The 17,477-nt window shown below is 37.0% G+C and overlaps 1 protein-coding gene across 1 annotated transcript in view; it reads right to left on the bottom strand.

The window, feature by feature from the left end:
• Positions 1–17,477, bottom strand: part of GPATCH2 (G-patch domain containing 2) — a 130,172-nt gene that overhangs the window by 111,973 nt on the left and 722 nt on the right. The window contains exons 2-3 of the mRNA XM_063328430.1: positions 7,612–8,325; positions 2,093–2,154 (exon numbers count right to left, since the gene is read on the bottom strand). Of these exons, the coding sequence (XP_063184500.1) occupies positions 2,093–2,154; positions 7,612–8,325 (776 nt within the window). The remainder of the gene's footprint in view (positions 1–2,092; positions 2,155–7,611; positions 8,326–17,477) is intronic.

Genomic DNA, 17,477 nt, shown 5'->3' with positions numbered 1-17,477 from the left:
AAATAAGCCAGTTCTTCCCTTAAAACATTTTCATCCTGTCCTCTTCCAGCTTAATTTCTCTCACCTAGGTTTTTCTTTTGCTTTTATCAGATTTATTTTCTCCTTCATTCTTTTCAATTTTCTATGTGTCTTCGATCAGCTATAAATTAATTTACAGAGCTAAAATAACTTCATCTTACTTCATAAGGTGAGTACAAAGATAAAAGTTACTATCATTTTCTTTTTGGGGGAATAAGTATTATTAGAAAATAATTTTGGTTTTACAGTAGGATCTCTGATACTACTTTCACGGAAAGTCTTCACAAAGCCAAAGCTATAATGCAAGTACATCTGAGATCCAGTGTGAAACTAATGGTCTTCTGATCATACCCACAAAATAACTAGTCTAAAGTAGAAATTAAAAAAAATAATGTTTTGTCTTGACAATATCCTTCTCAAATTTAATTATTATTGTTCTTTTTACTTATATTTCAGAATACTATTTCAGGTCTAATGTTTTCTGCTTGAAAATTACAATTAAACTGAAACAAGCAGGCAAAAATAATAATTACATCTCTGTAGTAAATAACCATACTAAAAAAGGTAACACTACACCAGTGAAAGAACACTGTTCTTCACCAATTCCTCCTTTTCTCTCCTCCCACAAAATACATAAGAAAAACAAAGTAACTGAGAAGTTTTCAACCATATTATTCAAAGATTTAAACAATTTAGTTCAGGATTTAGGGATAAAAAAATTGATACAAACGTATCAGAAGGGTATTTAAAAAATGTATGTAATTATGAAATGTGGTAGGGTCACATTACATACAAACATACAGAATAAAAGTTTTAAAAATTGCAAGTCAGAAGAGAAATTCATACAGGGAAGTAAAAGCAAATCTTTTTGACATGTCTCAAAATAATTTTCATCTGAAGTTAAAAGATCAATCTAAACTTTCAAAGGGAGCCTCAATTCTTCAGAAAAGCTATGTGTTAGCATAGCTAACTAGGACAACTAAAAACAGACACTCAGACTGGGAGGTACAGTTTATGTAGCTCAATTTACTGTTGAGCCAGGAAGGTTACACCTCTGTTCTAAGTCTGAAAAATCATCTCCCTGTTGTAATGTTAAAAGAGAAGATAAAAACCAGAAGAGACTGAATTACACATTAGAGAAAACAAAAAAAACCCAACCCTAAAAAACTGCTTTAACTAGATCACTACAGTGGAATGGGCCAGGATTTGTTTTCTTGCACACACTAACTAGTCTGTGCAAACTGCATAAAAAAAATAATCTCCATTACCATTAATTTAGAATTGCCAACAGAAAAGCAAGTCTTAATCACCTGAGAGACTATTTTTGACTCATTTTTGTATACTGCCAAAGACAGTGAGTTCCTAGTCCATGAGCTGGACACTAAAATGCTAGCATAATACAGGTAAATGTGTTGTACTTAAAGATGGCAATAAACACTAAACCTGAAAAAAAAAAAAAAAGAGTCTTATACTTCCATCCTCAATAGTTTTATCACATAAAAACATGTGAGAACATTGTACATACTGAAGGAAAATTTTGAATTTTCACTGCATTTTAGATTAAAGAAAAATTTTTCAGTGGGGAGAGACTTTAAGCAGCATGCATCTTCTAATCTCGATCTTAGACTGATGAAAATGTTTGTTTGAAAGCACTTTTCAAAGAAACTACTTAATGAAGAACAACCATAAAATTCTGCTATATTGATTTGGAAGAAAAGAAAGAAGCCACCTCAAAAACAGTTTGAGAAGCAGTACTATGATCACAGACTCCTGTCTGAAAATTGGAAGAAGTGAAGAATTAAAACTTAGTATAGATAATCTTTTAGAGATGCTCAAATTATAAGGACGTTTATTAGATTACGGAGACTGCTTCTGAAGACAGCTTTTGACTAAATCATGGATTCAGGACACCCCCTGGTAACATTTCAAAATACCCAGAGAGCTATACTTCAACTCATTAAAATAGTAAAAGCAACGGAAATATAGTAGTTAACCCATGAAACGACTTGTAACGCTTACAGAATTTCAACTGATGTGGTTTGAGGGGTGGAGAAGGGAAAGATTGTTTCAATACCTTGTCTTCCCTCATCATTGGTAAACAAACCAGCATCGCTGCTGCTCAGGCTGCTGGATTCACTGTAATAAGAGAAAGAAAGAAACAGATCAAAAGAACAATTGATCTTTCAATCGTGAAATTTTAAGGAGACAAGGCTCTGCTCAAATTGAACTTAAGCCCAACAAAGATCGGAAAGAAAATAGGATGATTTTTTTTTTTTTAAATCAAACTGCAAATATCCTAGTTCCATTAACTACAAAGCATATTATTTTTGGCACGCAGAACCACAGGAATCTAATGGTACCCTCAGAGTAAGCCAGATGTAACTGCAACGAGGTGCTGACACAATTGATGCATTTTATTATCTGCTTCCATCAAATGCCCACTGCTTCCTTCTTATGCTGTGCAATTCAGGTTGATCCTGGAACACCACTGCTCAATAAAATAGGAAAAGTCTCAATCAAAAGCAGCCTAAGCCTTCCTTCAGCACATGTAATATAAGAGTCTGAAAATCAAATTACCTTGCCAAACATCACTTGCAAATATTTTGGAAACGACACTGCTTAAGGTTTCATGATGTACTACTTGAGAAGAAAGAAAAAAGTTTATAACAAAGGTAGCCAATTAAATCAAAATAAAGGTAATCCTGAAGAAAATAAGTATGACCAATGATCATAACATCAACAAAAAAAAGCAAGCTACAGTTTACTTTTCCATGACTTCCATCATGGCCTTAAAATTAGAATGTGTGTATAAACATGCACACATATCTAAAGTCAAAGACATCAGTAAGTAAAGTATTTTGTTCTTTGCTGTATACACGCTGTTACAAACAATATTCCATGTGTCTCTAAACAGTAAAACAGACCTGTCTTTTAACAACACAGATCACAATTTGGTGAGTTTCACATGAAAGGATTTTTTTGTAAACCGTTTATTTATTTTTTGTCAATAGGGTAGCTCTGCTAAGGAAGTAACATTCTCACCAAAATTTAATCATATTTTATTTACAGTAAGATGTACAACAATTTGAAAAAGAATAAATCACTTCACCACACAAAACCAGATACAAGTTAAAAATACTATGGCTACTCTCAATGTTCCATACAAGCTATTTATAAGAACTTGTGGTCTGTTTACCTTTCTACACATTCATATTAAATAAAACATACATGCAGTCCTACACTTGAATTCAACTGGTTTCAATTGGTTTTAGTTACTTTCTAATAAGTTAGGTTTATTTTTGGTTTTAAATAACTAGCACACGTAGGAAAATTATTTCCTTTTTAATCTTTTAAAAAAATAAGCCTCAATTTTTTTAAAGCTTGTAATATGAATTCTACAAAATTAGTCTAATGTGTGTTTAATTATAAGTATATATTTGTTTTTTGTATCTTCCTTGGGAAGCAACCCAACAGGATTTAAAAAACAATATGGTATCAGGAGACAGAAAGAAGTGAATTTTTTTTAAAAAGAATTATATGTATGTAAAAATTATAGATATATAAAAGAACATAAATATAAAATTATATATAAAAGAATATAACAAGAATTATACATATTTACACAGATCTGTGTTTGAAGATTAAGTTTCCTGAATCCTTGGCTGTATCTTGTGTTTACCCATATTCTTACTCTACAAGCAATACTTGTATCATCTTTTATACACAATATAATCAGAATTATATTATATTACATGAAGCACTTGCACAATTGCCCTGAGCAGAAGAAAGATGACAGGCATGCAATGAGATTGGAAACGTGTTTCATGGGGGAGACCAAAACTGGAACTTCCTAATATTGCAAATCCTAGTAATTCTTTCTAGCAAGCATACCATCCTCACTTTAATTACAATATAGATGGCTTTACTGTTTTTACATTTCATTGTGCACAATTTTACATCATACACGTCAAAGAAAAAACATCCCCTTTTCATAGATTCCTCATGTCCACTTATTGTTTAGTTGTACTTTTTAAAATGAAAGTTAGGAAATCCTTTCAACTCTAGTATTTCAGCAAGTTTTCCCCACCAAAATTTCCAGTTTTGAGATAAAAAAAAGGAAGGACGCATAAGATATTTTAATCGTGCAATAATTCTTACTGAAGGACTAACCAGTTCATGAAAACAGAACCACTTGAAATTTTAAAAATTGCACATAATAATGTTTGGGGGGGGTGGGGGGGGTGGTGGTGTTTCTTTTTTTCTTTTTTTAAAATCAAACTGTAACACTGGCATATCCATGGCAGGCACAGTGCTCTTTCTCCTCAGGCCACAGACAAATAGGGCAGGGATTACAGCAGAGATAATTGCTACATGGCAGTCATTTCACTGAATACATTCAAAACCTTTGGAATTAATACATTAATATCTAAGTAAATGAAAGCTGTTATGATGGAATTTATTTCCAGTTTTAATGTAATTTTGCACTATGTATTTCTAATTCCTTTGCTTTCTACTGAGAATTCCCCTCCCTGCAAGACTTCCAGGAAAAATAAAAAATGCCATAGATTCCTTCTAGTCCTATAAAACAGGGTATGCAGGCAAAAAATTGCAAGGAACAGCTCTACAATCCAAAAAGCTTTCACAGCTTTAATTATACATTTGTGGAAACAAAGAAGTACTTCTTATTACTAGTTATTATTACTAGCAAACTGTCCCATACCTTGGTTTCATATGAGACTTGTGACCTTTGTTTACTGACCAAGCCTGTCCCCAGGGACTGACCAGTCACTGTACTTGCACCAACTGGCAGGCTGGTGGCTGGGTGTCTCCAAGTTTCACTGCTGCTCTCTTTCAAAAGGGGCAGTTGAGATTTCTCCTCTACTAAGTCACTTAAAATGCAAAGAATTGCCAAAGCCTGCAGGAATTAAATATCATCCAGAACTTCATGTGTTTCCAAATTTGGCTGAAACTGGCCAAGCACCTAAGCATTGACGATAAGGGAGAATGAGCAAAGGACAGGCTCTGATCACAAAAATCTAATTTCCAGTGCTCAAAACCAGCCTCACAGGAATTCATCTTTGGGATCATTTAGATGCTGACATTTTAAGAGCTTGAAGACTCCTCCTCCTAAACACTGCATTTAAAAAACAGTTATTGTTGTGTTTGAACACATGCAAATAAAAAACTGCAAAAGAAGTGTCACTTAGCATTTTTAATGTGCACTTCAAATATATAGGTTATGTTATTTTAAAGTAATTTCATGTGTACACTGAAAATTTCTCACCAATTTTAGATCCAAGCAATTTAACTCCCATTTAAAATTATTGGCTTTGTTTTGATTTTAAAAATTGAACTTCTAAAAAAGTTATTCCTTTTTTGGACAAATTGTCAAACTGTATGCACACAAATGTACAAAATTAGAGTAGCTTTGTATATTTTTTTATTTTTGCTTTTCCAGCAAGTGTTGCTGAAGCGCGAGTCTTATCCACGATGCTTTGTTAGCTCTCCATGTCTTGTGCAGTCTTACAAAACTAATGTTCCCTTTTAAAGTCTCAGCTTTTACTTTTAGAATATACTCTTAGGAACAGTTTGCTAGTTGTTTCCTATTCTTCTGTCTAAATGATCTCAAATAACAGAGGCACTATTGCATTCAAGTTAGTTTAAAATGAGTTAAAATTATTCACACACAAAATATTCAGTTACAGTACGGACCCAAGATGCTTAGATATGGTGGATTTCTAATCACGTTTTGGAATGCAAATTTTCTAATTCAGTAGTTTCCAAACCTTTTCATACAGATGACCATTGCAAGAAATTCCGTAGAATGACAGACCATCACTCAACCATGTGCATGAGCAGAAAAACACTATGAAGATGAGAATAGTTTTAAAGGCCATTTACTGGGGCCACAGACAAACATTTGAAGTATGATTTGAAAACCACCACCATTCGGTATAACAAAACATTAAGCATTCTGAAGAGGAAGATGAATTTCTAACTCAATAACATTTCTTTGGTGAAAAAAATAAAAAGATATTCAGACTGACCTGGAAGTAGCACAATTTTGGGAGTGTACAGGGGATTTTCGTATTGGTCACTCTTCTCTCCACTCAAAAATTAGCTACAGAATTTTTGAGTTGGAGAACTGTTACCCTTGTAGCACAACAGAAATTTTTTTTATAAATAAAAAAGTGACATGACTATGGACATACAATAAACAATGCAATGGTTCCTAGCTCCAAGGAAATTTTTAACCATCTGTCTTCAGGTACCAAACTTGGGGGAACAGACTCCCAGTATCATCAAAGAAGATGTTTTCTAACTTGTTTCTAGATGTTTCTAGAAGCAAGTTTTCTAAAGGCTTCCTGACAACACACACTCCTGTCCGGCACGTCAAAATGAGATGTCTGAAGTTATACTGGCTACCCTTAAGGGCTGCTTCTGCTCCAGTAATTAAGACATTAGGAGCAATCTTTAAGACTCAGGATTCATTCAGCTCTTTCAGCTGCTTATTTATTGTCCGCAGGTAAGGGACAAAACTAGTATGTAATAAAAAGACTGAGAAGAACTTTTCCAACCTTAACTGGGGTTAGTCACTTACCAATACTGCTGCTATTACAGTAACCAATCTGTCTGCTCTGGTCAAAACCCCTGGGTACTCTCTGTATCTCCAGCAAGGAAAAGGCTTAACAGTTTATAGATAAAATGCCTACATAAAAACCAGGGACACTAGTGCTGTCAAGCAACCGACCAAAATTATGTGTTTTAATACGAGTCTTTCTTGTTGACAGTTCTGCATTCAGAACCAGGCACATAGGATAAACATAATCAAGCTTACCAGGCCCTGCAGGTAACATCCCTTGTGTATGGTGGAAAAATGACTTACACCTTACTGTGTTGTCAAAATAGTACTTTGGAAACAATTACCATTGTAGTATGACTGCTGTCTGGAATGGATGGATGAGGTGTACTGCCAAAGGGTCATCATTCCCCCATTTTTCTAATGGTAAGCTCAGGTGTTTCTGAACTGTAAATTGGTTTTTGCATTTCGTAAATGATGTATATCCTTGGCAACCTGCAGACTTTTTATGCCCATGACACATAAGAACATACTGTCTAAATGGTGACTCTAAACACTGACAACCTTTCTGATGAATAGAGATAACAATCAAAGCGCCAATGTCTAGAAATTGGAAAAACACTTAATTTTTGTCTTAGAACTGTCACCAGTTGAAATACCCAGAAAAAAGCATATTAATCATTTGTATATTCTGTCATTCTTAATCTTGAAACAATTCAAATGTGTTATTTCAAGAAACTGTCTTCTTGGCTATTCTTCTGCTATGTGACTACTTTATGCTGAATTCCTTAACCTAAGCAACTCACATATATTAAAAATATACTTAAAAAGAATTAAGACTTAAAGAATAAAGACTTAAAAAGAATTAAGAGTAACTTGTTAAAACAGATACTGTTGGTGCTAGCATTTTAACTCTGTAATTAAGGAAAAATCCAAATATTCCAAATACAAGCAATAGTAATAAAAGCAAACAAATATCCAAAGCTTCTGTAAAAAAGAAAAGAAAGAATAACCTGTCACTCATGTTCTCATCTGAGCCTTTTTGCTCCTCATACTCCATTTTGTCCTTATTTGCTTGGTTCAATTCTTCATTTTCTATAACTACTCCTTCATCCAAGATTTCCGGTCCTTGTCGAGCTGCAGCTACTTTTCTTTTTTTCACTTTGCTCTTGGAAAACTCTTGGTGTGGATATGATTTATTGTTATTGTCCATTTCTTGATCTCTGCTGTTATCCTGCTGTTGAGTTATTGTCAGTGCATTAGAGACTTCCGATGGCAGATCTATTGCCATCCGTTTTACCTTTCTTCTCCTGCGCAAAGTTCTGTTTCCCAAACTGTCAACAGCCAAATCTGGTTCATGCCACAGAGGTCTTTTGCCTCTAATGTTATTTAAGTTTGAGGAAGGCCTACGTTTAGCAACCAACAACTGGTCATCAGAGTCACTGTGGTCTTTCTTATTAGCATGATTCTCCCTGTAGTCTTTGTTTGATTCTTCTAAACTGGAATCAGAACCTTCACTTAAGCAGTGACCAGTCTCCCAGGGATGATGGGTGGTAAATGAACGTCTTTTTCGTCCCCTCCTTTTCCTTGCCTGTCGCTTTAGAAGACAAGACACACTTCGAGAATGATCTCCAGTATCAGCAAAACCTCCTCTGGCTTGCTCTGAACTTTCTTCCAGTGCTGAGACTAGATCGTGAACCAGCTCCTCCATAGTCCTACTGAAATGCCTATATATTTCAAGGGAAAAAAAGCACACAAGAAAACAACAAATGAATCTGAAGTGTTAAGCACAAACTCTAAAATGATTTTGGCAGGTAAAGTTGTTATTCACTTTAGACAAGGTAGTCTTAATGTCCATCCTATAAAGATTACTGTATTTCTACTAAGAGACAAATCATTGCCAAACAGTCCTATGCAATTTGCAACACATCAGCACACATCCCTTTTAAAAGGTATCATCCCAAATTTCTGTCTTGGAAAGAAGAGAGGGGTGGGTGTTCCCCATTTGTTTTTGACCTCATTATTATTTTTTGGTTTTAATTCACCTGATCCCATTTTTATGATTTTCAGGGATTCCACATGGTGAGAGCATCAAGACCATTCACTCTAACTGCAGGTCGGGAGCACATTTTAGATCTACAATTGGTAAACGGAATATATGATATTCTTTCTTGATAGTATATATGGGAGTTCTGTTAAAGAGTTGTCATTATGATAAAATATTTTTAAGGCTCATAATCTCTTGATGCTACCTAAATGCCAAAAAGTAGTTAAGACATAATTCTTTGATTATATATTACTTTTTTTTTCCCAAGAGCAACTAATTCTGTCTTTACAAATGGCTGATATCCGTTTGATTTTTTTTGAAAATATTGATTCAGTGGAGTGATATTAAGTTAGCTACCCTGCTATAGGTAATGCTAGAGTTGCAAATGCAAAATTTCCCACTACACGTAGGCACTCACATCCATAGAATCACACGCTTGTGTTAGGAAAAATATCCCTAAACACAGTGTGCAATTAAGACCTTATCCTTTTAAATGTTTTGGTCCTTCCTCCTCAAATTTCAGTAGCATTTGTTATTTCTTTAACTCATGCTTCAGTAAGTTCACCCATGCATTACATGAACATAATTACAAAAAGAAGAGAAAACATGAAGTGATTCCTGCTGAACTCTCTAATCCTTCTTTGAAGGTTGTGAACCTTCTCTGTAAACACAACAATCAGATTCTCACATCAAAGCATCAGAACACCCCTTAAAGCAGAGAATAATGCTCATGCTCTTTATGCCATTACACCAACTGATAAATATGGAAGACATTCAGTAAATTATGTAGAGGATGTTTAAAAGCAAGACTCTTCACTTTGTTTTACAATATAAATTGATGGAGGAATTAAATAGTTTTCTACCCATATCATCAGAGTTGTAGCTGTGGAGAAAATCTGGACACATAGCACACAGGTTCCCTCCCTCACCACAAGCTCCAATATTAAAGGTACCTAATGGTGATGGCTGAATGGCTGAACAGACAGTCATGACCATAAAGTATGCAAATTTTAAATATTAATGGAGGAACTGAGGAGCATGTTTAAGGAGAAATCCAAGCTGGTAATGAAATATCTTATCTAAAGAAAGCATATATTCTCCTTTTAAACCATTTTCAGAAATACTTATTTTAAACATTTCAATTGCAAAATCACCAAAAAGTAGAGCGGTAGAAACACAAGCTCATTTTGAGTTCCTGAAACTACTGTGTCATTTGCATTTATTTCTCACACCTCTTTTTCTGTCCTGCTGTAATCTCTAGTCCTATTACTCCCTCTTAACCTAACATTTTCTTTGGCTCTTAGTACAGCACAATCATCATATTATCTTGTAAGATGCTCTGAAAAAATGCTACACTTTCTCCTTAATCCATTTGGTTCACAAAGAATCAAAACCTCCATTATCACACAAAAATACTTCTCAGAAACAAGAGAAGCAACATGGTAGGAAAAGCATTCCAAATAAAGCAACGGTTTTCTGAAAATTCAGAGAGAAAGAGAAAAGTAGAAGACAGTCAGCCTCGAAATTACTTTGAGACAAGTGGCACCACAATGAGTTAAAACCAATTCTTACTTTGCGTTTTCAAAGTTTCAATTACAGTGGAGGGGTTTTGGGTGTGGCGGTTTTGTTTAGTTGTTCTGCTTGTGTAGTAGGAATTTCAACCGCCAGTAGAGGCAAGTCTAGGTATATTTGTACGAGGTTTCTACACATAATGCTTAAATAGATCTATTAACCCATGTTTCTCAGTAGCTATAACTGCACAACGGGGAGGGCACTGGCCTCTCTAGCCTTACTGTTAAGCACCCATGAAGACAGCTATCCTCGCAGGTGTGCATATCAGAAATTAGATGCCCTTGAGATTTAAAGGGCTTTCTAATACTGTGCTAATATAACAGAAGCTATAAGAACTGAACAACGAGGCTCCAGTACATGGATTTGAGCTGATTTGAGATATCAATTCCCCCAGATGCCTGACCAGCCCTCCTGCCACAGGCTTTCACATTTATAGCAAACCGATAGAAGTGAAGGCGCCACCAAAAACTGAACTAGTAGGCTTAAACCTATGTTCAGCTCTCGAAACAAACAGGTTTCTGCTAACATGCCAGAATATGAACTAGCATATAGAATCTCTTGCAGCCCATTCTGCTACTGCACCTGCAGCACAAAGTAAAAGGGAAAGGAAAGACAGGGACACTAATGCCTTACACCAGTTTATGATTAATTCGATCAATTCAGTACCCCTAATCCATATGGATAACTATATCACTAAAATCAATGTAACTCCTAAAGTGGACATACCAATTTATTCCAGATAATGGCATAAGTATGGTCATAAAGTTGCCTTAGTTCTGTGAAATACTTCAAGATCAAACGCAATATATCCAGTTTGGATTTATATATCTGATCTAAACTTGCCTTCCCCCCCAAAATACTGTCAATACAGATGATGCCAGATCAAAAGATGAAACTCAAGAGGAGTGAATACCCTGAAGTGTTTTTGAAGTAAAGGGCTAACATGATTCTTAAAAGGCCCTGAGCAGTGAGGCACTTACTTTCCATCAGACTACAACTTTGAATCTTGTGCACTCCTGCAATTAATCTTTTCTATTGAGTATCAGGTCTCTTCGTAAGATCTGTACAGGGCAGTGACCTTGTTTACTCTAAAAATTACAGCCCTGGCCTCATGTATAATATAACTGTATCCTAACTGCATTACCCCTTGGACAGATCACACAAATTAATATTATAATTACTTCAACATGTTTCCTTAGAAAGATTGAGAACTACTTGATCTATTTGAGACACTGGAAGCTCCTTTCTAATAGACTGAGAACACAACATACACACTACTTCAGCTTTTTATTCACATTGCACTTCCAACATGCCAGTGGTCCACACTAAAACTTCTGAAAAAGTTCTCCTGAAAACACAAGAAGCCTCTTTTGATTTTATTGGAGCTTGCTTTTCTCTTGCTATAACTGAAAAAAAAAGAAATGGCAACAGCAACTAGATAGAACAGTTAATCTGAAACTTGTCTCCAAAAATCAAAACCGTATTTCTATTACAGCATTATTTATCAAAACCTCAGTTTTGCAACTTTCTCCATTGTTCATAACCAGCTGTCAAGCTTGTAATCCAAACCTATGAAGTAATTTTAATCATTGCTGCAGATATTACTGTAACAAAAATATTTGCATTTGAAAGAGGTTGAAAAATAACTCCAAGAAATATTAAAGACATTACCAATGAGCATCAACTGCGTTCAGTAAGATGAGAAATTTCAAAGGTCGTAATAAGGAATGTAGAACAACATATTGAGGTACATAAAATATTAAGTTGAGCCATAGTTTAGCATGACTCACATAAGGCTATAAAAACGCTGTTACAGCAACAGCCTACAGCTAGCAATAAACTGTAATGTCTTCACCAGGAGAAGACTCTACTTTACTATTAAAAAAAAAAAAAAACAACCTAGTTTGCCTACACTGACCTTTATATTTATCTGAAGTAATTTTAATGTAGTTCACCAAAGCTGACCCATTTCCTCTCTAACCCTTACCAGAACAGACCATAAAAGTACTGTTGCAGGAAACAGTGTAACCGCTTTCCCCTGCTCCAAAACAGTTCACACAGCTTGTGTTAAGCATCAATATTTGTATTTAAACTCCTAATGGAAATAATCAAATATCATTTTTGTTTACTTCCCACCTAAAGCTTGTAACACTGTAAAGCTCTGACTGCTCACAAAATATTTAACAAGAACACACTAACAAGAAAGCTAGTTCAGGTGCACAACTCCTAAGGAGAGGCTGTATCTTTTACTAAACCGACAGCTGCATTTACATTTACTTTCTAGTTCTACACCTTTTCCTGTTAAATAGATATGGAGTTTCTTGCAGCTCAATTTATGCTGCATCTGTGTCTCATCAATTCTGAGAAGCACCATGATTTCTGCTGCCTTCACAGCCCACTTTGATCACAACTTGAGCACAAGAAAAATCAAGTAGTTCCTTGAACATCAGGATTATAAAACCTAACTTTCTACAATCTTTTCCAATATGGATTATTCAATGTCTTGTAACATGGCTATCCTCGCAGTGTACCTTTATGCTCAGACAGGTACTAATCTGAAACCCATTTCTCCACCTCAGAAGTTATTTTCACAAAGCCTTAGAAATATTAGTTTTGAGACCCCTACTTTATTGATGAATGTGACTGAAATTTGGATTGAACAGGTGCAACTATTTGGGAGAGAGCAGCAGATGATAAATCTCACCACCTTGCCTGAAAAATCTACAGATTCAAAAAGAAGAGAACTATCATGGTTCTTGGGATACCTAAAGGGGAAAGCAAAACGGACCAACACAATTCAGTTACAAGTAATGAATAGCTAGCAAGAAACTATGATGAAATCCATCCACGAGTCCTGAGGGAGCTGGCAGATAAAGTCGCCAAGCTGCCTTCCATTATATTTGAAAAGTCATGTCAGTCTGGTGAAGTTCCTGCTGACTGGAAAGGGGGAAACATAACCCCCATTTTCAAAAAGGGAAAAAAGGAAGACACAGGGAACTACAGACCCGTCAGTCTCATCTCTGTGCCTGGCAAGATCATGGAGCAGATCCTCCTGGAATCTCTGCTAAGGCACATAGAAATTAAGGAGGTGACTGGTGACAGCCAACATGGCTTCACCAATGGCAAATCATACCCGACAAATTTGGTGGCCTTCTATGACGTTGCCACAGGATTGGTAGTTAAGGGGAGAGCAACCAATGTCATCTACCTGGACTCAGGCAAAGCATTTGATGGTGTCCCGCATGACATCCTGGTCTCTAAATTGGAAAAGCATGGATTTGATGGATGGACCACTGTGGTGGACAAGGAACTGGCTAGTTGGCCGCACTCAAAGGGTTGCAGTCAATGGCTCAATGTCCAAGTGGAAACCAGTGACGACTGGTGTTCCTCAGGGGTCAGTTCTGGGACCAGTGCTGGTCTTTGTCGGCGACACAGACAGTGGGATTGAGTGCACCCTCAGCAAGTTTGCTGACGACATCAAGCTGCGTGGCACGGTTGGCACGCTGGAGAGAAGGAATGCCATCCAGAGGGACCTGGACAGGCTTGAGAGGTGGGTGGGCCCATGCAAACCCCATGAAGTTCAACCAGGCCAAGTGCAAGGTCCTGCACCTGGGTCATGGCAATCCCAGGCACAAATACAGGTGGGGCAGAGAATGGCTTGAGAGCAGCCCTGAGGAGAAGGTCTTGGAGGTGCTGGTGGACAAGCAGCTCAACAAGAGCCGGCAATGTGCGCTTGCAGCCCAGAAAGCCAACCACATCCTGGGCTGCATCAAAAGAAGCGTGACCAGCAGGTCGGGGGAGGTGATTCTGCCCCTCTACTCTGCTCTGGTGAGACCCCACCTGGAGTACTGCGCCCAGCTCTGGAGTCCTCAGCACAAGAATGGACCTGTTGGAATGGGTCCAGAGGAGGGCCATGAAGATGATGCGAGGGCTGGAGCACCTCTCCTATGAGGACAGGCTGAGAGAGCTGGGGTTGTTCAGGCTGCAGAAGAGAAGGCTCCGAGGAGACCTTATAGCAGCCTTCCAGTACCTAAAGGGGGCCTTACAGGAAGGATGGGGAGGGCCTCTTTATCAGGGAGTGTAATGATAGGTTGAGGGACGGTGGTTTTAAACTGAAAGAGGGTAGATTTAGATTAGACATTAGGAAGAACTTCTTTCCTGTGAGGGTGGTGAGGCACTGGAACAGGTTGCCCAGGGAAGCTGTGGGTGCCCCATCCCTGGAAGTGTTCAAGGCCAGGCTGGATGGGGCTTTGAGCAGCCTGGTCTGGTGGGAGGTGTCCCTGCCCATGGCAGGGGGGTTGGAACTAGATGATCTTTAAGGTCCCTTCCAACCCAAACCATTGTATGATTCTATTTATGTCTGTAGTCATTGTCCACTGGACAACCAGGTATGCAAAGCTGCACAGCAACAAAAACGCATTCTACCCCATACGAACCACCACTGGGGGACATCAAGCTATCAAGCTACTGAGAACTCCTGTACTCTTCCCCGCTGAGGATCCTGCCCAGTGCTTCCTGTAATGACTAAGACCCAACGCACTGGCAACACATTCAAAAGTAAATCTGACATGCAGACCAAAGCAACTTAATACAAACGCAACTTTCATGTCATAAAATTTAAAAACGTGACAGCGTCAGAACAGAAACTCACAGAAATTAAACATCAGGAACCATAATTATTTTGAGTTTCATATAAGACAGTGTGAACAGTTACAAGAATTGAGGACTCTTGAAAAAAGTCAGGACACTATGTTGGAGCATGTCTAGATCTGAAAAGCAAAAAAACAAGTCAAAATCCCAGGCTATTTCTCATTTTCAAGGCATGCCAACTCTCCTTGTTTGCAGTCAGTTATGTCTGTAGATAAATCCGTTTCACAAAATAAAAAAAGTACAGGAGGAGTTTAAAAAAAAAAAAGAAAATTTATGAAAGTCATTGTTCTGCAATTAAAGACGTAATTACTACAGTTGCTGGAAACTTCTGCTTCTACTCTTTGTTTTATCAAATATGCAGCTCCCTTACATTTAATGGCATACAATTACTAGCAGCATTTTATTCCTCCAACCACATACTACACATCAATTCTTGGTACCGACTCTGCATTTGAGATACTTCTGTAGACAAATTTTGGAATTTCCTTACACTTGTCCTATACAATATAAAATTCTTAGTATTTGAGGAATGATGAAATTTTATTAACTGACAATGCCGCTGACCCCCCTAAAATTAGGGCCAGACAAACTTGCAATAAGTACATCTGATTTTTCTACAACTGCTGCTTATTTAAGGAGGCACAACCATAAATACTATCAAGTCTACTCATATTTAACTGTGAAAATGTGTTCAGTACAGAGAAATGGTACACAGTCAGAAAGATGCTGACATGAAGTGCATTTAATAAGGCTCTAACACAAATGAATTGGTCAGACAGAAAAGAGATTTAGAGCAATTTATCACAAGAGGTAGCAATTCTTCCAATCCCATTGCTGCCATTTACTGATATGCTTGCCCTTTTCAGAAGTATGACTTCATTAATTAATTGTCAAGGTGGAGAATCACATGAACTATCAAATGATGGTAATATGCTGTAGCACCAAAGTCATTATCAAAAGAATCAGAGTGCCCAGTAAGTACCCAAAATGCAAATTATTCCTAAATTGTTACATGTATTCACAATAGAAATGAAAAATATTCAGCTTCAGAGGAGCTTTACCACCCAAAGTGAACACTCTTCCTCTGTGGTTGTTCTGAAGCTACTCACTTCCTTAGGGTCTTAATGTTTTTAGAAAGCACAAGTTCTTGATCTTCTACATCAAGTATTAGACATTGAAAAAAATATTTTCCTGCATCTCACTCAAATGGGTTTCCTTTAACAGACAGCTTCTGAAATAACTTATGTATAAGGATAAGAAAAGTGAGTGGCTCTGAGAAGTAGTCAGATTTTTAACAAATCTTTCTTCAGAACTGCAAATTAACAGTCCTATAAATAAGACTTCAGTAATTCTCCTGTACTGAATTCCTCTGGGCAGCATATTTGTACAAGCAAAATCATTACTCTCTGATGACAGTTACAGAAGAATATGCCAAATTCCCACACCTTGTGTTGCTGAACACTGTTGTCAAAGCCTCTGGAACTAAGTTACTTTACGTGGACACAAGATAGCAAAATTTAAAGACAAATGACAGGTTAAGTATATAACAAAAACTTTCTCAGAGTACAGGTAGAAGTTCAGAATGCCTTAGGCAATGTTCCTACTGCATGCAGGATTAGTGCTGAAATAAAAATACTTCTGCCCACTAGAATATACCTCATTCTCTCAAGCGTTCTGAATTACACCATCAGAAGTAAAGTTACATTTACACCAGGCAAATTCTCACACCTAGCCATACTTGCAAACTTCTAGCAAATATATATTATCTTGCCAAATAAATTCCCTCTTGGAAAGCTTTCTCACTTAGAAAAATGTAAAGAAGCCATGAAAATATGCATAGGAAAAAAGTGTTGGTATCAGCAGAAGGGGAGACAGAATGAAGTTTCCTAGGTAAGAAAACTAAGTCTGGAGCCTTTCTCTTCCCCTTCTTCCCCATTTCCCCCAAAAAACCCAAAGAAAAATGTAAAAGAAAATCTATTTCAGATCTGGGAACTCTATAGGCAGGTGTCTGTCTATATAACATAGCCTCAAGGCCTCAAGTTACCAACATTCAAGGAAAAAAAAAAAACACAAACAAAACCCCACCATGCTCCTCTCCACCTCCATTACTAAAAGTAAAATGAACTAGAAGTTATACACATCGGTTAATACCTAACATAGCACAAGATACCTAATGTTTCATGAAGGAAATGAAAGGCTTCCTAGCTGGTTGTTTGGGACGTCTCGCTTCCATCATGCCTCTCCACTACCAGCCTTTATACCTCCACGGCCTATTAACAAAACTAGCTTTCCCCTTTTTCTAGCCTGTTACTCAGTTTCCCCTCTTCACAGTTCCACAATAAAAACAATATAGCCTTTGGTGTCACAATGCTAGCATATGGAATTACACAAAACAGTACATTTGATATTGCAGTAGAACTACCCATACTTTCCTTGCTCATTGGCTACAGCTGCACTTGTTGATTCTTGGTTTCCAACAAAATAGCTCCAGAGCAGCAACCACATCTAAGTGGATGTTTCTGCAACACACACTGCAAAGGGTTTAGGCCTTAGAGGGTCTACCACAATTAGAAAAATACAAACACACACAAAAAACCAAAATAAGCTTGT

The sequence above is a fragment of the Chroicocephalus ridibundus genome, chromosome 3 (genome assembly GCF_963924245.1).
Source record: "Chroicocephalus ridibundus chromosome 3, bChrRid1.1, whole genome shotgun sequence".
Taxonomy (NCBI): Eukaryota; Metazoa; Chordata; class Aves; order Charadriiformes; family Laridae; genus Chroicocephalus; species Chroicocephalus ridibundus.
Note: the sequence above shows the minus strand (reverse complement) of the source record. Positions and strands in the feature narration are given on the sequence as shown.